General features: G+C 44.4%; 1 protein-coding gene across 2 annotated transcripts in view; it reads left to right on the forward strand.

The window, feature by feature from the left end:
• Positions 1-1290: 1290 nt before the first annotated feature.
• Positions 1291-23546, forward strand: part of CCDC85A (coiled-coil domain containing 85A) — a 67176-nt gene continuing 44920 nt past the window's right edge. For both annotated transcript variants that reach the window (XM_082302279.1, XM_082302280.1), the window contains exons 1-2: positions 1291-1570; positions 4111-5026. In XM_082302279.1, coding sequence (XP_082158405.1) covers positions 1352-1570; positions 4111-5026 — 1135 coding nt within the window. In that variant the 5' untranslated portion in view covers positions 1291-1351. The remainder of the gene's footprint in view (positions 1571-4110; positions 5027-23546) is intronic.

Here is a 23546-nt window from a genome sequence, read left to right on the forward strand (position 1 = left end):
GGCAGCCTCCTCTGCCCGCAGGGGGATTGTTCAGGGGGAACCTGGTGATTGAAAAATAGGGATTCAACCAATTACTCACCTAATAGTTTCAGTTCATCCACTTCTGCCTCTGAGATCTGTCGTCTCATCTTTCTTTGTAAGCAGCATGAATGGATTATCAAGTTTCATTCTCAAATCATCTGCAAGGCAGATTTATGCAGAGTCTTTGAATCTCTAAGCAAATTGGGGAATATGAGTCTCTTGCTTCACTGCGGCTGAATATTCTTAGGGAGGGTGTATCAGCAGCCCAAGCCTAATTCCTATGAGGGGCTTAGCTCATGGCATGCGACCTTCAGCTCGAGTGAGGAGCTGCGCTAAGGTTTGGTGCGAGCCCGTCTGTGCCTCCGGGCTGCGCTGAGCGCCGAGGCGGTGCCGCCCGGCGGTGATGTAATGTGACCTCTCGGCAGCCGCCCCACCGGAGCCATCGCACTGATGCGCGGGCGGCCGCGTTTGTGCCTCCGTTCGGCGGGGCGCGGCGGTCACCGGCCGGGACGCGGGGCCGGGAGGGCCGGGATGCTGCCGCAGGTGCGTCCGTCCCGCAGGTGTGTCCATCCTTCAGGTGCGTCCGTCCCGCAGGTGTGTCCATCCTTCAGGTGCGTCCCGCCCGCCGCCCCGGGATGGCCCCGGCCGCGCTGGCGGGCATTGGCCGGCAGGGGGCGCCCGCGAGCCGCGCGGGGCCCGCGCCGCCCCCGCCCGCACGTGGCTCGCGCCCCGCTGAAAAGCCGCGAGCGGCCCCGCGCCCGCCAGTGGCGCCGGCAGCGCCCGCTCCGCGCCGTCCTTCCCGCTGCTTCCCGCTGCTTCCCGCTCATTCCCGCTCCGCCGCCGCCGGCCGGGCCGCCCTGCCCTCCGCCATGGTGTGCGGCATCGGCACTTCGCATCCTCCCCTGCATCCCGCAGCCCGGGGGCGGCGGGTACCGTGAGAGCCACCGCGCATCCCTGCCGCTGCGGCGGGGACCAGGCGCACGCAGCTGGCGCTGACCTGTTGCAAGAGCCGGGCTTCCCTTAGGGATCTTTTGTCTAGGTCTTTTTTTCTATTTTCTTTTTTTTTTTTTCTTTCCTTCTCGACGGGGGAAGTTTGCTTCCCAGTGTGTGGCCCGGCTTCCTCCACACCCTTTCCTCCTCCTTTTCCTCCTTTTTTCCAGGATCCGCTGCCTGGGGCCAGAAGGGGTCTCCCTCGTTACCCCCGGCCCAGCGCTGGAGCTAGGGGCACCCCTCGGGCTCCGGGCTCGCCCTTTCCCCCGGCGGCGGCGGCGGGGCGGCCCCGGGAGCGCGGGGAGGCTCCGCGAGTGCCCCGGGCTGCCGGGCCGCCACCATGTCCAAAGTGGCGGCGGAAAGTTGCGGGGCAGCGCCGGCCGAGGACTTGTCCAAGGTGTCGGACGAGGAGCTGCTCAAGTGGAGCAAGGAGGAGCTGATCCGCAGCCTCCGCCGCGCCGAGGCCGAGAAGATGAGCGCGATGCTGGACCACAGCAACCTCATCCGCGAGGTGAACCGCCGCCTCCAGCTCCACCTCGGCGAGATCCGCGGCTTGAAGGTAGCGGGGTGGGCAGGGTGGGACCCCTGAAGTTTGTGCGGTGTCTTCGCGACCCCGCCCGTCCCGCCGGGATCGATCTCGTCAGGTGGATGGTCTGGGAGGAGCCGCTCCCGAGAACCGCATGAAAAGTGGAAGAGGACTAGGGTGTATAGCATTTGATCCCACTTAAAAATCCAGTCTCCGGCTAGGAGATGACCAGCTGTTCGGCAGGCTGCGGGGCACAGCTGATTTATGCTCTGCCCCAGTATTCTTTTGGGTTGATAAAAACGCTGTCACCTTTGTGTTAGACTTCCTTGGTTTTGACTGAGGTTAAATGATCCTGCCTGAAGTGCACGAGAAATAAGGTCTTGTGTAGCTCACTCTGTGAATCTGTCAGGCAGGCTGGTAGGCTGCTGGAGAGAGGTGGTCATTTCCAGGATGCAGTGCAGCGTGTGGCAGGTGATGGCAGACCCTTGGGCTAGGGTTTGGGATGATCAGAATCAATCTCTAATTTATTGTCTGAAAAAGACATCTGGTAACATACCTCTGATCAAACCATTCCCAGCTGTGGACTTGTGCAGCCTGCACACATCACCAAGTCTGTAATAGCTTATCCCTTCTTAATTTCACTCTCTTGGTGGATGAGAAGCTTAGTCCCTAATGCTTCCCTCCTAGTTCTGAGGACTGGGAAGAAAAGTGCGACTATTTACAGAGCATCACCTTGCCTGTGGATTACAGACCTAGAAAGTTACCTTAAAGTAGGCAGGACTACAGAACATTTTCTGGTTTATTGCTTTGAGCATTTTCAGGAAATTCCTTCAGTGAGGTGAGGTTGGAGGGAAGGAGAGAAGAGACAGACGCAGTGTGGACTTTTGAATTATTACAGGAAAGTGAATTAGAAGAAAGTTCTTCACTTGTAAATTGGCTTTAAATGACAATTATTGAGAAAGTGTCTTTGATAATAGTGTGGCATAAAATAAGTAGCTCGTGGAGGAAGACAGTTCCTGCCTCCCAAGTTTTTGTGTTCTGCAAAGTGTGAGTATGTGTGTCCCTTTGATGGTGTCTGAGGGTAAAAACGACTCATCCATGATGGTATTTAATAAAACTGAAGCTTATCTTTTAAATGTAAGCTCAGTTACAACAATAGCATCTTTCTCCCAGTTATGTGCAAGAGTGTGACATCATCTGGGTTTATGCATCTTCCAGATAACTGACAAAACACACTTAAGATGTGTAGGAAGGAGTCACAAATTCCTCTCTCAATTCCAAACTCCTTAAGTCTTGTTTGACTTCCGCCTTTTGTTCAGATGCCTCAGCTGGGGCTTTCAGAAAGAATCTGGGACAAGGAGGTGTTTTGAACCCTGTGTTGGTGTCTGGAAATCTCCCTCCTTTGTCCTGTGTGAAATAACTGCACCATGAGTAAGAATGACCAGCTGGATGGCTGCCTCCTGCTTCCTGACTGAGGAATTGTGGACTTACACAACTTTTTTTATTCCATTGTGGGATCATCTCAAACATCTCTCACTAGCAGAGGTTTTAAAGGACACATTATAGCCTTGTTGAATTTTTTTTTTCTATTGTCAAATACAGGTTGAAATTGTTCAAATTCCAAGTTATTTTGAGGCAGAAATCAGACAAACACAGGCATTCATGCACCTAAATCCAGTGGAGTTTCTTAGGAAACTGTCCTAAAATGGTGTTTCCATAAGACTAAATTTTTAACAACTGTGGCTCATCTCTAGTTGTAACGTCATACATAAGAAGGAATGAATATGTAGGTGATGGGAGAAAGATAAATATGGTCACAAGTCCAAACTAGAATGATAAAATACTGAAAATGTTTTTATTCTGCTGTAGTAAACCCTGAGCATTTTTACTTCAGAGCATTTGCTTCAGACTGTTCTTCACTTAGGGAAGGGCATAGAATCACATACTTAATTTTATTAGGGGTGAAAAATCTATTTAAGCAGATTATTTCATTTCAGAGTGGTTGAAGCAATCCTGGTCAAGTGATTACTGACAAGGCTTTTTATGCAGATCAGAAACAAAATCCAGCAAACCCCAATTTTTAAAAAATCTCTAAAATGGTCATCTTTGTATGTGACTATGCTTTGGGGAGTAGGGAGTGTAAATGTTAATAATTAATTAATTGAGAGAGATTACAATTTCTGGTGTACCTTGCAGTTTTATTTAGCAATAACTTGCAGGTGAATATTTCTCAGGAGAGTGAGATCATCATGAGAGCACTTACAATCTTTGCCCAATTTGGGAGCTAAATTACTCTGATATTTAGCATGAAAATTAATTAAGCACCTGAAACTTTTCTGCTGTATCAGAAGTTAGAAATTAGCTCCAAGCTAAGGGCAGTTTTTGCTGGACAGCAGCTTTGTTTGCTTGAAGCATGGTGCTGTTACAATGTGCCAGATCTACACATGGAATTATTTATGCTTCACTGGAGTGCTTAAGTGTGAGTTTGCAGCAGTGCTGTCCACTGGCCTGTGTAACAGTTTAACATCAACTCCTTTAGACACTCCTCTGTCATGACAATCTTTCTTTTAAAGGACATCAACCAGAAGCTGCAGGAAGATAACCAGGAGCTGAGGGACCTTTGCTGCTTCCTGGACGATGACCGGCAGAAAGGCAAGAGGGTGTCCCGCGAGTGGCAGAGGCTGGGCAGGTACAGCGCCAGTGTCATGCACAAGGAGGTGGCCTTATACCTGCAGAAGCTGAAAGAGCTGGAAGTGAGGCAAGAAGAAGTGGTTAAGGAGAACCTGGAGCTGAAGGAGTTGTGTGTGTTGCTGGATGAGGAGAAGAGTGGAGGAGCAGGCAGCCGGAGCTCTATCGACAGCCAGATCAGCCTGTGCCAGCTGACTGCCACCAGTGCGTACATCAGAGATGTTGGGGATGGCAGCAGCACTTCCAGCACAGGGAGCACAGACAGCCCAGACCATCATAAACACCACCCAAGCACCAGTCCAGAACACCTGCAAAAACCTCGGGGGGAAGGAAGCCCTGAGCACCAGAAACACAGGAGTATCAGCCCAGAGCACCTGCAGAAGCCCAGGGGTTCTGGCAGTCCTGATCATCACCTGAAAGGGCCGAGCCCTGAGCATCACAAAACCATTGTCAAAGTACCTGAACAACAAAAGCACAGCAGCAGCAGTCCAGAAACTATCCCAAAGCATGTTTTGAGTAGTAGCCCTGAACACTTTCAAAAGCAGAGGCCTGGTGGTAGCCCTGAGCATCAAAAGCACAGCGGTGGCAGCCCAGATCACCTTCAAAAGCACACGCCGAGTGGAAGTACAGAGCACCTGCACAAGGTGAGGGGTACGAGCCCGGAGCATCTCAAACAACACTATGGAGGGAGCCCAGAGCACCTCAAACACCTCAGCGGAGGCAGCAGAGAAGGTACCCTCAGGAGACAAGTGACAGATGAGCTGTCCCCTCACCACAGGAGTTTGTACAACGGAATGAATGGTGGGTCAATACTTGTAGCAAAAGCTCACTTTGAAAATTGCTAAGGTAGTTTCAGTGCTGTTTCAGCTATTTCTGTGGCAGGAATGAGGTTTGATGTGAAAGGAAAGGCAATGAGTCTGGTGTCAGCATTATTCCTTTAGTGATTTAATTGGAGTGCACCTGTTTGTCCATCCAGCAGGATGGGTGTGGGGTAGATTAAAGAAGTAGGGGAAAAGTGCATTTTGAGTGTTGGTGTAAGGTATCAAGGAGGAACTCTTGGCCCTGACCCTGCTCTGTGGTTGGTAGATGTAAACTGTTTGTCCCTAGGTGGATTTCTATTTGCATAAGAGAGGAATTGCACTATGTTTCTTGTCCTGCCTGTATCTGAGTCAGCAGAGTAGAGGTGAGTGTCTCCAATTTCATTTCCACCTTCCTAATCTACCTTGTCTGTAGCTTTAAAGATTTTAAAATTTCCTGTTTATTGATTGAAGGCTTCTTATGTCCTTTTCCATAAACTTTGGAAAAGATCCTAGATGAAGAGTAGGCTCAATAGAAATGAATGTGATAGCTCCTAAAGCTTTTCAAAGCTTTGAGTTTGCATATTTTTATTCATAACAAATTAAAAATTTAGGAAGATCAGAAGGGGTTTCTTTGCTGTTGTTACTGCTGCCTTTTAGAAAGGTTTCCAATAAACATGCCTTGTTTTTAAGAGCTGTGTATCCTCCCTGACAGAAATAAATTACTTGTCTTAGGAGAGTCACAGTGTATGTATTTTCTTATTTGGAAAGCTACAAAGTTCAAACATCCTACTCTGCTGTAGAAATAACTCTTTTTAGACTTAGCAGAATTCCTATAGCCTCCTGCCTTTTATTTCTTCCATGTGCCTTGGGATGTTTTCATGAAGGAAATTAGTGTCCTAGTTAAAAACTCTTTTCTCAGACCTTCACACAGGTTTGAAGTCAAGCTCTACGGAAAGTGATGATTTGGCCTTAGCAAATGGTCTTGGATGGAGTTCATGTGTGTCCATTTCATAAGCAGCTGTGAGCAGCTGTGTTGGAATCAGTGGAAGTGACCACTTGTTGTTGGATCTGCTTGTGAGATGGGTGCCTTTGTCACACTGGTCCAGTTACCTGTTGGGATTAACTTGCAGAATGCCTTCAGTTAACCCCTCTCTGCAGGGGCAAATACACATTGTTTTCAGTGAAATGTGTATTGTTGACAGGGCTGGCCAACCCCAACATGGTAAGTGTAGAGACTCCTCTTTTTAATGATCTTAAAATGATTAATAAGGTGAGTGTGTGACAAATACGTGAAGATGTGTAATACAGAAGTTATTCAAGTTGGTCTTGCAGAACTTCCATTAAATGCTGTATTTCTTTCTCCATTCAGTTCTTCCTGGTTACAGTTAACCTTCTGTAAGTAGCACGAAATCTGGAACCAGACTTCCTAAAAAGGACTTGTTTCTTGCACCCATGATGTTCATCAGTCCATCACAGGTTGTGTAGGAAGGTGACCTAAGGTTTTAAATGTCTTTTTAAAACTCACATGGGAGGGAAGATATGGTTTTTCTGCTGCCAGCACTGTAGGCTTTCTGTTTGGTTTTTGTTTGTTTTTTTTTTTTTTTCCCCCAAGTAGCCTTGTTAAGAAGCATATTCCTGACCGTGCAGTGAAAGCAGTTATTACTTTATTCCTGAGTTGACTGGCATCCTTTGTGCAGCATATTTCAGCTGTCAGAAGTTTGGACTCAGGCCACAAGGTGCTGGAGAGGGCAGCTGGTGCTTTGGGAGGTTCTCTATTGACTTTAATCAGAGCTTTGCCTGCCCTGTGCTTTATATAATCACTTTTACAGAGAAGTTCTCTTTGGTTTGACAACTTCTCTCACCAGAAAGTTGTCAAACCTCTCTTCTTTCAAATTTATGTAATTTGATGCAAGCTTGAGGTTTAATTCTGACATCTGTCTGACCTTGATCAAACTTGGTAAAACTCTTGACAGCTCTGCTGTGAAGAGGTTTTACACTTCAGGGAAATACTTGGTCTTCATGGCAAAGCTGAACCCTTCTGGATTTATTTTGTGTAATTTTGTGTTTTGATTTTGTCAGCTACTGTAAAGTTGTGGGGAACAGTTAATATGGAAGTGGTAGAAGTGCTGGCCATTATCATTTTTTATTGTTGTGAAAGTAATGTGTAAGTCTTAATTTGCATGTTCTGTGTGTACCTGACCCTGCCAGCTGAATGTAGGTGATAAAAGTCCTGATCTTGTTGTAAGGAATGCTGAAATTGTGACAGTGGGAGTTAGGAAATGGCCTGAAAACATGGCCCTAAACTCTGATGAGCAATACAAAAGGACAATATTTTGATTGTGATCCCAAAGTCATGCAGTAAGTATATCACATTGGTGCAATCTAGTTTGTTTTCAAATTTGGAGTATCTCTAGCTGGCAGATGTTCGCACATCTGTGTCATGAGTTTGCGGGGCACTTCTAAACTTATTGTAGTTCTTGCAGACTGTCATGTGAGCAGCAAGAGTAAACTGTTGGTGATCCTAAATGGTGAATGGCAGAGACAAACATGTTTTGATATTTAAAGGAGTAAAACAAAGTATTTTAACTAGGTAGTCAGAATTTACCAGAGTCAGCACAAGCCTGTCCCATCTTGGTCTGAACTGGACTCTGAATTGTGTCTGAGAGAAGTTATTCCTCTTCATGATGTCAAACCTCATTCAAAAAGTGCTGTACTCTCTACCTGGAAGTGGTGTTCCTAATTGGAAGCATGTTTGTGAACAGCCCAGCTTTACCTGGAGAAATGGGAGCTTCTAGCAGCTCCCATTTACCTGGATTTGTGATCCTGTCAGCACTTGGTGACCACAGGGAAGCAGTGGATTCCACAGGGTGGTGTTACCTCTCCCAGAACTCGGGCTGTACATAAAGATGTGTGGGATGGATTAGAGAGTTTGCAGGTCCCTGACAAACTGGAGCTGCCGTCAGAGCAGTTGCAGTGTAATATTACAATGCCATCAGAAATGTGATGTGCAGCTGTAGCTGCTTTGCAGGATGTGTTTATGCATTAATCATTGGGGCTTCATGCATGTTTTAAGCTATGCAGGAAGTTACCTCAGCCTCTCCCTCACAGGCACAGCTGAAGGAATAAAGGATGAGGTGATAACATTTCCTTTCATAATTCTTCTCATCTTCTATGGTCAAAGGTTTGATCTTGGTATTTTTTCTTGTATGGCATGTCAGCGTTCATTTATAAGATTTATAAGACTTTGAAAAAGCCTTCTACTTCATGGTTCTACATATTTTTCTGAAATGAGTGTCCTCAGCCTTTGGAGTGACAGAAAATGGGATGGGAGAGCTAAGTTTGGCTTGGTGCCTGTTAATTGAAAACGTATGTATTTAATTCCAGAGATTTTAACCAAGTAAAACATGATAGCAATCTTTTGCTGTAATCACACCAAAATGTTCTGGATAATGAGAACAGAGGTATTTGGGATAGAAAGATTGCTGAAATTAGATGAGAAAATATCAGCAGTAAAAACATTTTGAAGAGAGCATTAATGCAACCTAGAAGAATACGTGACAGTTTAGCTCTGACACAGATATCTGGGGTGTAAGTGCCTCTATAAATTGATCAGCTTCCAGCATTTGCAGTCTAAGTGTTGGTTTTTTAATCTAAGTGATTTATTTTCAACTTTCTATTTTAAGAAGTCCTTTGTTTTACTCTGAGCTTTGACTTTTGTGTGAAAGGAAGGTATCCAAAGGCTTTCATGTGTGCTTCTTGCTTCCTGCTGAGGTTATTAATGAAGAGAAGTTAAACTGCTGACTAACACCTCCTGTGCTGCTGGAGCTGTGAGGGCTCTTACAGAACAAATGCAGCATCGCCTCTCCTTGAGCAAAGGTGTTTGTAGGCTAAACAGAGACTCAGCCTAAATTTTGGACACTTTCTCTCATAAATGCACTTGTGAGAAGGAAAATGAAATTAGAAAATACTGCACTGAGTAAGAAGAGGAAACTACAGTGTGACTCCAGAGAGAAGAAAACTCACAGCAGTGTTACTGAGTTAACTGATACCCTCTCTGTGCAAACAGCTCCCCTTTGCTGGCCAAAGAGTGGGATGATGTCATGTTTCAGTGTATGCTTGCTTACACGTTATGTTTCCTTAAGTTGAAATGCAAATAATCTGCCTGCCATTAATGGCACTGTACAGCACTCTGTGTGTGATTTGACCTTTCCTAGTGGCACCCACGGCTGCACATCTTGGAGCCTGAGGCAGCATTTCTTACTTTTCAGAGTGTGACCGAAGGCTACAAGGATTGGTAGAACCTTTTCCTTGCCAGTAAGAAGTGACCTAGTGTTTATTTCAGGTATTTATTTTTGAAGTGTGGAGCTCTGAAACTTTGTCATTCAGAGTCTTTCAGTTGAACTCTGTAGGTTTGATGTCAGACTTGTAAATTGGTCTTAGCTGTTCCACACTGTAAGAGAACTGGGGCATGAGATGTGAATATGGATGTAACTACAGCACACTGCATTTATTACCCAACTCATTTTTTTGTGGAGTGATTTTTCATGTTGAAAATGTGTTTTGTAGTAGCAAAACAATGAACCTACTAGAAACCCATGTTGTAGGACTTTTGGGAGAGGTTTACAATTGCGTGTCCTTAACTTCACTGACAAAACTTGTTTTGATTTGAGTGTTTTAGTGTGCGGTGGATCATCCTTTCAGCAAAACTCTTGGTATGTTAATGGTGGAGTGATGCCTCTCCTTATGGAGAGAGTGGCCTGATTTCACACGGTTGTCTGGATGTTCAGCACTGATTCCTGCACAGTTCAGAGGCTGATCCAAGTAGCAGGCAGGTGCTGGGGGCAGGGGTTTGCTGTTTGGTGCTGTGGCACTGCTGGCTGCAGTGGGATGTGCAGGCAGGGCTCACCTGCACAGCCCTTCCTGCTGCAGGACTGAGAACACCCCAGCACCTTCTGGGAAGTCACTGCTTCCAAGTTTGTGTCTTCCTTTCTCCTTTATGCTGCATATCCCACTACACAGGCGACTGTTTTGCAGTGAGAACTTAATTAATTCAGCCGTTCTTTGATGGAAGCAAGAGGCGGAGTAGGGAGTAGAGACATTACCTTTAAGCCATCACCAGTGTACCTCGTGTCTCTGGGAGCAAGGTCCCTGCTAGTCCGTGAGAGGGGTGTTAATGAGGTGGGAGACAGTCGGTGCTGTCAGGGATTTGGGACCTGGTCCCCCAGTTCCGGCAGCAAAACCCCCTGCGGTGACTCCCTGCAGCACAGTGAGCAGGACCCGTCCCTCCCGAGCGTTTAACCGGGATGGAGAGGAGCAGCCGTGCTGGCTCCATAATTGGAGATGTGTGGCCATCCCTCGCGTTTGGAGTGTCTGCTGGAACTTCCTGACACCTGTCCCCGGAGCTCCAGGAGGGAAGGGCTGCTGATCAATCACCACACCGGCACCGATGGTGTCTCCACAAACATCCTGCAAGCCACCGCCTGTTCCCACCATCTGACTGTAGTACTGGTACACCTGGGATGGGGCTGACATACTGATCTTTCTTTTGTTGGTTTTCTTTTACTTCATTAGGTATTTTTGAAAAACAATGTGTTTTCTGAGTAGTGAGTGGAAGTTTGTTTTGGTGTGTACAGGAAGCAGAGAAGCTTATTTCTTTTTCATGGTGATTGGGTCAAGGTGTAAGCCATTTGCCTTTACCTCAGAGAGCTTATCAGGAGTTTGCACGGCTGTTAGTATTGTCTGCCTGGCATGAAGTGGGCACATTTGTGTGTTATTTTATTTTTCTTAGTGCCAGAATGGCAAATCCTCACATTAAAGCCTTGTCTGAGTCCTTGCTTAGAGTCCTTGCTTTAACCCGAGCTCAGGACCCCGTGTATCAGTTCTTCACGCAGCTTTTGGGGTTAGTGTTACGAGTTTATAACAGTAAAATATGGGTTTAGAAACATCAGTGATTAAACTGTAAAATTCTCTGAACTCTGGCACTTACAATGCAGTCAGCACATTACAGTAATTTTTGGTGAGTGCTGCTTGTTTAAGAAATTCAACCTTGTAGTGTGTATTATGTGTGCCAGTCCTGTCCTGTCCCTTCTGTTCACCTGTTAATGTTTTGGCTTTTTAAGATTTTTATTATGAAGTTAGCAATGGAGAGTTGTTGCAGGCTGTGCAGGGGTTGGAGCTGGATGGGTTAAGACTTAGGGAAGAGCGTGGCAGTCAGTGCAGGGTGGGGTTCAGGTTTTGTACTGCCACACACACAAAGTGCATGGATGTTGACAGGAGTAAGGGACAGCAAGGCATTTCAAATTACAGGGTATTTAATGAGGTATAATAAAGCCTTGTGTACCTAAGAAAATTACTCTGGCAATGAAAATTCATTGGCTTCTGAGCTAGCAAGTCATGTCTTAATTAGTAAACTGAAGCGCAGCTTGTCTTGGGTCATATTGTCATATGCACAGATATATAGTTACAGAGGGAGCACTGAGAGTTATCTTGAAGTCATGATCTTGATGTAAATCTTGTCTGCCTGTGCTTCTTCACTGGTTAAGGGGTTGTCTCTGAAGAGAATCAGCTATGACTGAAACATAGCTTTGAATTTTGCTTGATGCAGGAAGCAGTACAATAATCTGTTTGAGAGGGAATGAATTATACAAGTGTAACAGGGGGGTGAAAGACATAAGCTAGAATTGTCTTTAAAAAAATTAGCAGTAATGATACTACTCTGTGCACATTTAGTGGGCTTGTAAATTTGGTTTTTTAAGTGCTTTTAATTCTGCAAGGCACACAGAGAAGGGGCAGGATTGTGATCTGTGTCCATGAGCATTTGGTGCACAGCATGGAAGTGTGTGCGAATTTATTGATTGTGAATGGAAAAGCTGCTGTCTTGAGCTAGGCTGTGTTAAAGATGAACAGTTCTGTAAAGCTTGTGAATAACAAATAGTCTTAGTTCTACTTGTCATTTCTGCTATAAAACTTTGGGCATATTTGCATTGTTTCTGTAACATTTATGGGGAGTGAAGAAGCCAGCAACTCTTTGTAATTCAGCAAGAAAGTGCTTCTTCTACCCCTTATTTTTTTATTTGCATGATTCATGTGAGCTTTACTGGTTTGTAGAAGTCCATATAGTAAATTAAGTGGTTATTTGGACCAATGAAACACATCAGTGTTCAAGCACCCTCAAGAGTCAAAGATGTGTCATAGCTGAAAAAGCCCAGTGAGCCATGTGGTAACCAACAATATGGAATGTCTCCTAAAGGTCTCCATTTTGGTACTTCCTCAAGGTTACACAAATTATTCCAGAGCCTTTATGCCTGTAATATTAAACATCTCTAGATCTGATCAGTAGTGAGATAGCTCCTTCAAATGTCTGACCTCAAAACTCACTAGATTTCTTTCACTGCATCTCTTTAAGCTCCTGTGAGCTGTGAAAATTTGCCTTGATCAACTGTGGAGCCTGTAGCTGTGACTTGGATTCAAAGAAAAATAGCTGTGCTTTCTGCAGAGGGTACAAGGCTGATTCATCACTCCGTGATAAGCTCCCACTTAGGCCAAGTGCAGATAAGCCTGGAGAAAAGCATTGATTGCTGACCCACATCCCCTCTTGGCTTCTGAGTCTGTTTTTGGTTTGTTTAGTGAACGAACTTTAATGGTGTTCAAAGTCCATCTTATGACTTTTGTGGTCTGCAAACATTACTGAGGACATTAAGATGAGCTTCTAAAAATAGTGTTGGATTATGAGAAACAAAATGAACATTTCACTGAAGGCAGATGAATATATTGAGCACAAACACATGAATGCTGTGAAGCAGATCTTGAAAATTGACTCGGAGCCTTCCAAGGATTTGAGCACTTTGCTCCTTGTTGGCACGTGACTTGAACTGAAATGGGATGCCCGGAGAGAACAAGATGCTTAAATAGCCGTGCTCATGCAGTGCTCTGAATGAAGTCACTTGTCTGTCACTGTCATTCATCTTGTTTGCTTGGGTCCCTTTTAGAAATCTGTGTAATCTGAAGTTAAATTTTGAATTTTAGGTTTTTACAGTGCCACTAAGTCCATAAAGAAAACATGATGAGAAAGCGTTCCAACAATGATCTTTTCCTAACCAGCTCTCCAACTACTGAGACCAAAGGCTCTTCAGTATTAACTGAACAGCAGAAGATACCAAATCTATGTCTCCTCCAGGTACAGGTGCTAAGAACTCTTCCATTTATTCCTGTTGTTGGGACTTGATGCCTGGCCTACACTCCAGTCCATACTGCTGAATGCTACATTGTGACCACTTACAACCATAGCACGTGCAAATATTTTGGAGAACTATGAGGACAAAAGACCCTGAGTTTTTATGAAAACAAATCTTCATTTCAGTGTGAAAACATTGGGATTTATGTGTTTTACTTTCTCCATGAACGTAATAAAATGGGAAGATTTTTTGAGTAGTGTATTCAATCTGATAAAAATTAATCACTGGATTTCCTGACAACATGGAAATGATGGATCAGATTATCTGGGAAGCCTGGATCCTGCAGTTTTATCCTGTCAAGTCACTCCATCATACCGGATTTTTCAAGAATGAGTTGCACAGTGTTCACTCCTTATATTGATCACAAATACTGCTAATGCATACTGCTGTATCCCTGGAATCCTGAAAAGGTGCCTGGGGAACTCCAAAAGGAGATGCAGCACAAAAGGACTTGCTTGACCCACTTTCATGGTAACTCTACAGCAATCCAAATTAAGGTGTATTTACTTATCAATTGCCACCTGGAAATGTGGAACACTGGAGTCAGTTTCCTGGGCAACATATTCTATTCCATCTTTTCCTATTTCATGGTGGTTTTTATTTGATTTAATTTTTTCAACTAACAAAACTGACAGCTGATTCCAGTGTCACTTTGGAAAATGGGTATTTGAAGGATTGGTGAAGAATGTTTGAATGAGAAACAGTTTCTATTGGTGTTGAGAGCAAAATAGTGTTGAGTTTATCGCTGAAAAGATCTATAGGTTAAATGTAGCAAACCTTGGCTGTGTCTGCTTTGTGCTTAGGAGAGTTGCACTTAGCACATGTATTTTTCAGTCAGTTGATGTTAGATATTAATCCTGCATGTCACTTAAACCTAATGTAAGGTTTTTGGATATTCCTTGTCCTTGTTGCAGGGCAAACAGGATGTTGACTGCAAAGATACAGTCAGGTGATGCTTGTTCTCTAACACTTGGGTGCTTTTAATACCTCCCCAGTTTTGTTAGATTTTGATTTATTTGTTCTTGCAGTGCTGCTCAGAAACACATCATGATGCACAGGAAGTAAAGAGGTTCTGGAAAATCTTGGGAAAGGATCTGTAGTGAAAGATGAAAGTTACTTGTAGGTTTTTTACTCCCTGGAATGAGAAAAATCCAGATAGCATTTGCATTCTGTTTATTAGGAAATGCTGTTTCCCAGGGAACCAGGAGGATTTTCATGCCAAACACTGAGGCTCACCGGTCTGTGGCGTTGCCCATCAGGGCAGTACTTGGGTGTCAGGAGTTAGCTGGTGACTGAACCATTGTTTGATTTGCTCCTCAGGTCATGTAACTTGATATGGGGCCCAAGTGCCAAATTTGTGTCCCATCATATTTGTGGAAACACAGTGGGAAGGGCTCTCTGGGAGAGTTTCTTCACTGCTCCAGAAGTCTCATCAGCTGAGCACGGTCTGTTTAGCCACACCCAGAGACATCTGTTGCAAACATAGAGAGAAATTTCAGCAAACATAGATTTCTCTGTTTTAATGGTGTAAATCAGAAGTAGCTCTTTGCCCTACAGATTGCAGGTACAGTTCTGTTTCTGAGCACCATCCCTTTAGCAATCTAAATTCAGGATTCAACTCCTAATTGAGGGCTTGAGCCAGCTCAGATCTGTGGAGAACCAGGGGTGGATGAGATTGTAGGTCTTGGCTTGGCATGATGCTGGCTTGTCACCTGTGGATCTGTCCATGTCCAGTTCCACCTGAGTTTCTTCTCCATGTGATGGAATGTGTGCCCTGATAGCAAACCAATCAGCTGGGCCAGAGGCTGACTGTGTGGGGTCGTGGGAGTTTGGGGAGAGCTCATCAGGTTTGAGGGTAGTCAGACCTTGCATCCTGTTTTGCTCTGGTTTTGTGAACATGTGTTTTTATGTGTGTGTTGGGCAAGAAACTTCTCCCTCTGAACACAAAGCCAAATGCTGAAAAGGCCAAACCCAAGAATATGTCAGATCTGAAAGCCAGCAAAATAAATGCTAAGTGCCATCTATTTTCACAGATTCACAGCTTATTCTGAGTTGGAAGGAACCCACAAAGATCGTGGAGTCCAGCTCTTTAGTAAATGGCCTGTATGGGGACTGAACCCACAACCTTGGTGTTATGTGCTGAATTCACCATCAGAGGGAAAGGCTGAAAATCTGTAACATATGGGTCATCCTATTAACAATACTGATGCCTCTTCTGGAAACTGCCTTTGCAGTATGTCTGTCCTTTTCAGGCCCAACCCTTCTGCTCTGGTTCGTGCTGCAGAAGCTTTCTGAGTTCCATGGAGTCCTGTGAGCTTCTGAAAGGTGCAGAGCAAGTCTGTGACCTCAGAGGTGGGACTGCGGTACCTAGGGGAGAGGAGGATGTTGTTGTTTTCCTTTGCTTACTTGCTTGCTGTGGAAAGCCATTGGAAAGTCCTGTCCTTGCTCCAACTTGTAGTGCTGGAGTTTGAGCCTACAGAGGGTTTGGGACCAGTCTTGTGTGATGGAGGAGAGAAAGCAGCTCTGCCCAGAGAGCTTGGCTGGATTACAGAGTTCTGGCCTTGGAGAGCTCCTGTGTGTGGGCTGGGGTAGCATCGATGTGTGGAACATTGATTTACGTGTGTGAACGCTCCCCTGGTGGCAGCCAAGTCAGACGAAATGTCTTTATGAAGGTGAGACTTGATGTGTATAAAGAGCTGTGGGTGAGCTGTTACCCTGAGCAAATGCTCACACTTGTCGGTAGTGCCTGGTTCACACTTGGCAGCTCTTACCAATACTTCTGGAAACAATTTACCAACCACACGATACTGTCATCATCACCTGTGTATTAAGAACCATGAGCTAAAGACAAGACAGGATTAATCAGCCACCAACTAATGCAGGTTTCCTGAGGTTTTGCTGCTGATTATTCCATTGCATTATGCCAGTTTTTTTCTTAGTCTGTTTTCAGCATGGTGTAAAAACATGGGCTGAAGTTACTCACATGCCTAGAAAACACCTTTATGAACAATCAGCTTGAGACAAACATTTTCAAGGTGTTTCCTTTCAAAATCAACTTTTAAGGCAATGTTTCCTTCCTTTCTGAATTTCCTGAATTGTGCTAGTGGGAAACAAAGCTATTTTTAATTCTCTTTTGTGTGTGCAGCAGTCCTATTAGAAGCTGTTAATATACCTTTTGCTTTTACAGGGCTGCTTAAAGGTGTCCTGGCCCATGAAGTGACTTACAATGAATCCGCACCTGAAGGGCTGTGATAGCTTTGCTAGAGGAAGCTCTGTTTCTGTCTTGTTTCTCGTGGCTTGTTTTTATTGTTGCAGAGCAGTTATGTAGCTGTAGTTGTCTTGATTTGGGAAATGAAGATGCTGGTACCAGTCAGAGGCATGGTCAGCTCTCTGCTGGGGATTTCAGGCTGCGAACCGGTGCAATCCAAAGGAGCATTCATCTTCCATCAGAATAAAATTTGAAAAAGAACATTCTTGAGCTTAAAAAAAATGAGAACACAGTATTTTGGCAAGATGGTCATCTGGCCCTCAGCATCCATCAACAGTGTGGCATGTTGTGACTGTGCCAGGGAGGGGGCGAAATGGTGCTTAGCAGATATAAATCTCCATGACGAGGTTCAGGCTGAACATCTGTGACTTGGCAGATGTGGAAGGGAGGAACTCGGGATTTGGAGCTGTGCTGGCTGAGCGCCGGCAGACTCCGTTCTAGCAGGTAGGCGGCTGCTGCTCTCTGTCAGACACTGCAGGCTGAAAGGTTTGCTTAAAGTCCTGTGAAGCCGGGGCAGTGCTGAAGGGAACACTGGGGAAAGGTTCTCCCTGCCTGCCAAAAGCTGGAGGTTTCTTGTGCAAAGTCACTGCAGCAGAGTCGGTTCGGGAAGTGTTTGTGAACGGCCCCGCTCAGGCTTCGGTGCAGGCTCCAAAGCTCCTCCGTGGCGCGCCCTCCGCGGGGAGCGGGGATTTGGCATCCCGGGATCACAGCCGAGGCATTCCCGGCCAGGGAGATGTGCTGACAGCACTGCAGCAACAATCCTGCTTGGGAGCACGAAGTTCGTGCAATTCCAGCAGCTTCCTGCCGTGCCAGGCAGCGAGTCCTTAATGGCCCTTCTCAGCCGAAATGTGCTCTGAGTGCAGTTTAATATTTCAGACCTGGGCAGAGATTAGAGACATTAGTACTGCTACTATTTTAATCTTAATTACAAGAGCAAACACCAGGTCGTGTGTCCTAAGCATGATTTAGCAACCTGTTAGTCTTTTAATTATCTCCTTCCTAATTAGATTGCTCTGATTATTTGATAATTGAAATAAGTGTATATTTTTTAATTCTTGTGGCAGTAACTTTTGGAAAAAATTCATTGCTTTTCATTTTGCAGACATTTTGTCTTTCATGGTGAAGTACAGGAACATATGGTGCTACTTCTGAGGTAGTGCTTGTCTAAATATCTTTGCTTGTAAAATTTTCTGCAGAGCCATATAATTTTCTCCTGTAAAAACATTCCTACTGTATTTAACTGGTTTTATAGCTACTTAATGGGATTATCACATTTTTATAATTGCAAACTTTTAATGGATGCAGGTTAAGAATTTAAACTGTGAACCCTGAATAAGAAAAATGAGAAGTAAGTAGTTAGAAATTCAAAGAGAGTAGTAAGTAATAGGGATAATAGTATGAAGAAAATAAAATAGTTTATCTAAACACATCCCAGGTATTTTGAAAGGGCCAAAGCAGTAATTTATTTTTAAGCTGAACTCTTGGACTATCACTGGCAGTCAGTAGACATGAAATGCTCCAATCCAGTGTCTGGAATCCTCCCATGGGAACTGGTTACATCTCTGTTTGTGCTCAGTCTGGTGAACACGCTTCCCAAGTGATGGTGTTCCTTCTGCCTGAGCCATGGGAAGCTTGAGTCAGGAGCATAGATTAAAAAATGTAAAACAGCAGCACATTCATCTATATACAATGAAGGGAGACTGGAAATGTTCCTGAGCGTGGCACAGCCAGCAGAGTCAGAGGAGTGGAATAACCGGAATATTCTGTATGTTTTTGTCTACATAGCTAGACTCTTACCCAGCATGAGAGATGATTAGTGAGAGGCTAATTGGCCTGTTAAATAAACATATTTAGAAATGTATAGAGATACATATCTCGGGAATGATGCAGATCTAAACCCCTTCTTACGCAGCAGTGGGAAATGCATTCCAGGGGCAGTGTGCCAGGCTCCCTCTGTGCTGCCTTGGACATGCTGAGCCAAGTCTGGAGCTCTTCACAGGCCAGGTACCATGGAAAACGCTGCAGGGATGAAGCGTCTCCAGGAGAGGAGGAGCTGGCCCAGTCACGCCGGGAGCAGAGCTCTCTCCCCCTACGGGATCACAGATGGAGCAGCAAGCGCACAATTGCTGGAAGCGGAGAGACAAGAGAAGGATGGACTGAACAGGATCTCCTTTCTCCTGCAACTGGATTCAGGACTGATTGCCATCTCTAGGGAAACATCACTCAGATGTGGAGGTAGTTTTTGTAGCTGTAATGAGAGCAGGCTGTGTTAGATTCTGAAGGTTTGGAGTCGCACCCTGCTGAGCACAGACAATAGGGTTGCTCAGAAAATAGTTTCTGAGTTTTTTGGGAAGAAGAAAGTAGATGAGGTCAGACAGATTCCGAGTTATATCTCGGAGTGCATAGGTTGAAAAGTGAAGGACTGAAAAAACAAAAATGTTAGGAGGACTCTGGGCAAGGGAAAATGTCATAATCCAGATACCCAAAGTTGGATTGTGTTGAATTTGCTCTGGTTTTGAACAGTATTCCTGCTTCCCAAAAATGAAGGTGTGGGACAGCAGAATTAGATTACAGGATAACCAGAGCTCCAGCATTTCCAAGTTTGAAATGGTAGGAAAAGGTATAGGTAATGACCACTTACATGTCCCTTGTTTGTGGGTGCCTGTGTAGTTTTTCAGTCAGTCACAGGTATCAGTTTGGTGTCCTGCCCACCTCATTCTGCTGTCAGGGGATAAACAGGGCATTTATTACAGTGCCAGCCATGGTGCGGTGACCATCGTGGTGCTGCTGGTCCTGACCAGCTCTCAGTGGCTGCTCAGGATTTGTGTTTCCGTGGCACCTCTGAGCTCCCCCGTGGCTTTTGGTGTCTTGACCTCTTGGAGGAGCTCCTGCCAGTCTTTCCTCATGAGTGGGAATGGAGCTTTGGCAGTCCTGGCAGTTGATAGTCTACAAAAGTGAATTTCTTTTTGTGTGGCCTCTGCTCCTCTACCAGAGTTCTCTGTGAAGCAGGATTCTTCCCCCATGTACTGGAAGGCAGAAATCTTTCATTATGGAGTATTTAATTTTTCAAATGACTGCTGCTACAGTATCAGTCAATAGTCTGTTAGTTGAAATCTGCTGCTGAATCTGAGCTTTCCTATTAAGAAAGGAGAAAGCAAAATATTGTTTCTATCCACTTTTACTGAATTAATCTTAACGATTTGTGAAAGTTGTTACTGTGAGTCCTTTGATTATTATTGCTGGTGAAAAAGCAATTACATTGGAAAACCAACTAAAAGTCTATTGTGAGATTAAAACCTACAGTTCTAGTTTTTTCCTTGATTTATTTTTGTTAGTGGGTGATTGATTATTCAGAGTGAGACAGGGATCTAGGATTTCCTCCAGGTTCCCCTTGTTAGTCCCTGTCTAGCAGCTGTTTGAAGTTTATGGCACTATGAAGTTCCTACAGGTGCCTGTGCTTTGGGGCTTGGAAAAAGATCCCACATGAAGTGAATGGGGAAGAATTTGATGGTCCATTTGATACATGGCCATACAGGTTAGCAGCCCATTTAGGGGACCACTTGTCTCATTTTAATTCAACTAGAAAATGCTCACTCAGCTGCACAAATAGGACTATCCATCTGTACACCTATTATGGGATCAGATTAATTAAAGTAAAAGCAGTGAATTAACTTCAGTTACAAAGGCTGCCATGAATTGCTCAGTAATCATTTAATCCGATGTTACACAGGTAGAAGCCACCTTATAACTAACATTATACTACAAATTTTTGATCCAACATGAGTTTTGAGGGTTTTTTTTTTTTGTCTTCTGCATTGTCAAGGAACATGGTTAAATAGCCTTACAAAGGCAGAAGGTTTGAAACTTCATTGGATAATTTGTAATGCTTAGTTTTAGCCTTAGGACTATTTCTAACTATAGCTTGAAGTACCTTTAATCTCTCAGTTTGTCTAAACGGTAATTCTGATAAATTTAACAAGAATCGAAGGTACTGTGGGATTGAAAGTTTTCCTGGAAGGTTACTCAGAAAAGAAATATGCTTGGTTTTAATTGCACAGGCTAACACAAAATTGCCTTTCTGCTTTGAAAGCAGAAAGCAGTCACGTAGAGTTGCCTGGGGACGTCCATCCGTCCGTCCATCCATCCCACCGCCAGTGTGTTTGTGAAGAGTCAAAATGTTTAGCAGGGAGGGTTTTTGTATTTCTAATTTCACTGTAAGGTAATATGTGCTTTTTAGGGAAATATATAGCTGTGGGCTACATTTGTTCACAATTGCCACACCCCATTCCCTCCATGCTCCTGTACAAGGCTCCAGGTTGGACGCGAAGCTCTTGGTGGGAAATTCCAAGGATTTCCAAGGGATGGTCAGTGCAGGAAGGTGCACAGTGGGTGACATAGAGTTGTTCTGTAGCTGTTTGAATAAGCTTGATATTCAAATGCACAGTCTGAGATGCGACACTAAGGGAGAAAATAGAATTAATACGAGTGTTGCCAATCCATTACTGTACTGAGAGCAGGAAATGAGCCCTGCTCTCTGCCATAAATTGATATTGTGGAAGCCTGGGAGCCATCCTTGCTGAGCACCAGAGACTGCCTAGTACTTCAAAGGAGAGCTGTGTGTGAATTGCACTCGAGCTGTTAGGTCACAATCTGTGATTGCACTTCTGGAGATTGGAATTAGTTTTTGCCTGTTTCCTTTTGACATCACTCTGGTGGCAACTGAGGGCCAGCAGTGTTTGCTGAAGAGATAATGGTAGGATGATGGCTGTTGTCCTTGAGGAAATGCAGATTTTAGTCACTGATAATTAAAAATCACAATTACTGTGTGATCTTGGCTGTGGTTTGGAGATTTTTTTCCCCTTAAGACAAGGAATTTCTTAAAGCATTTCACTGGAAAATGGAACTAGATGGAGGAACATGGTGGTGGTTAAATTGTGGAGAGAGTGAAGCGCAGGACTGTGGAACCTTTGGATGAAGTTCTGCTGTGCTGCAATAACTCCTGTGGGCATCACAGGAACAAATGTGGTGCAATGGTAAGCCTGGGATCTTGAGGGTAAATCATTCATTGAATGTATTGTAACGTGAGATGTTCTGCTGTTTAAATATTTTGAATGAAAAGAGCATCATATGCTTTTTCAGACACCCCCTTCACTAAAGGTGTAAAACAGAAAAATCCATATACACTTACATGCTAAATAATTTCTTACACATGCAGGAGAGAGATTTGAAGTAGAAACAAGAAAATACCGAACTGGGATTGTTGAGCCTGTTTTCTGCCAGGAGTGGAGTCCTTGAAGCAGGAATAAGAATTAGGATTGCCAGGAGCAACAACTGACCTTTCAGCACTTGGGGTGCTAAGTTGGCAGATCACAGGGGTAGTTCCAAAGTACAGTTCCCAGCCTGTTCAACCCCGTATTGGTGAAAAATGGAATATCAGAGGGAGAGAGGAAGTTTATCTTGCTGCAAAGAACCATTCATACAATTATTATCTTGATTTTATTTTCACAGGAACATATGTTTCATGTTTAGTAGTCAACTCCTTCCTTAAGTCTTTGCTTCTCACCATAATTAGAGTGTGAAAAATCAGTGTGAAGGAAGTAGGTGGGGTTGGAATAAAACCTTGGCACAGTTGGCCACATGTAGAACATCCTTTAGAGCATTAACAGAGGTGAAAAAGTGTGTCCGGTAAACCACGGGGAGAAGGGACAGGGATTTGGCTTTAATTTCATTTTAAGTAGGAAGAAGAAATGAATTTGAATGAGAAATTGATCATACACAGTTTGATCCTCTTGTAGGAATATTGCCATTGATTTCCGGAGGAATGGGATGTACCACCTTGTTTGCCTGTGACTGTGCTTTTCTCTTGGAACAGACTAATTCACTGACACTCCAAAGACCCCAACCCAAACAAAAACCACCACAAATAAACAAACAAAATCTACTTGACTGCATGGAGACTAAATTAACTTTTAAATTTCTAATATGATTGTTATGGAGCAGCAGAGGCTGAGGAAAGACTCTCCTTGAAATTTTGCTCCTTGGACTACCTCCACACTGTTCAGTAGTGGCAATGGTTAATTCATTTTCTAAAGATCACGAAGATACACGAGGCTGAAACTTTGTGATTTATTTTGAGCTCTGAGGAATATAATGTGAAAACCTATTCATGTTTTACTGGCTGGCCAGAGACTGCAGTCACTTTAATGAGACACAGCTAAATTTGCCATGATAAAGTGCTGCTTCGTGCATGAAATAGATGTTGTGGTCCTGTGCTGGTGATTGATGATTTATTACCTTCAAAACTGTAGAACCAATGTGCAGAATTAATTTTGAGTGGATTATTCATTGTTTTTACCCCCTGGAATCTTGTATGATTGATAAACATAATTTAAAAGGAAAAAGCCAAACTCAGAAATTAACAGTGAGAGATTTTAAGGATGTGCATTTTACAACACCCCCCCCCTTTTCCCCATGAGATGTTTTACAAACCTAATGTAGCATCAGTTTGTGCTGCAGAAGATGTTTATAGCTCACTTCATTCTGGTTCCTTATCAAATTACTGGTTTTACTCTGTAAAGCTCTCGGGGGATTGAGTGAAGCTCCAGTGTATGGATCACCCCTCTGTGTGTGGGCCTTTGTTCCCTGCAGCAGTCCCTGGGCTGATCCCAGCTGACAGCCCTCAGCTTGGAACCCCTGGCACTGGGAGTCAGCTCATGGGGAAATGCCCACAGCAGGGCTCGCTCAGCCAGGGGGATTTTCAGCTCCCAGTCTTGTATCTGCTTCTATCCTTTAACTTCTGGGGAGAAAGCCTGCTCAGGCAGAGGACTGGCACTAGAAAACTGAGAGGAGAATCCAGCCAGCAGAAGATGGAGAAAGGCAGAGGTGTGTTAGAGGCAAGGAAAGTGATTAATGTGCTGTGGTTGTCTCCCTGGAGCACAAGCACCCCACGACACAGAGTTTTAGGGTTTCTTCTGGTGCAAACAAGCCTTGGGTCTGCCTCTTGCACTGTGGGGATTTGA

The sequence above is a fragment of the Coloeus monedula genome, assembly GCF_965178545.1.
Source record: "Coloeus monedula genome assembly, chromosome: 2".
Classification (NCBI taxonomy): domain Eukaryota; kingdom Metazoa; phylum Chordata; class Aves; order Passeriformes; family Corvidae; genus Coloeus; species Coloeus monedula.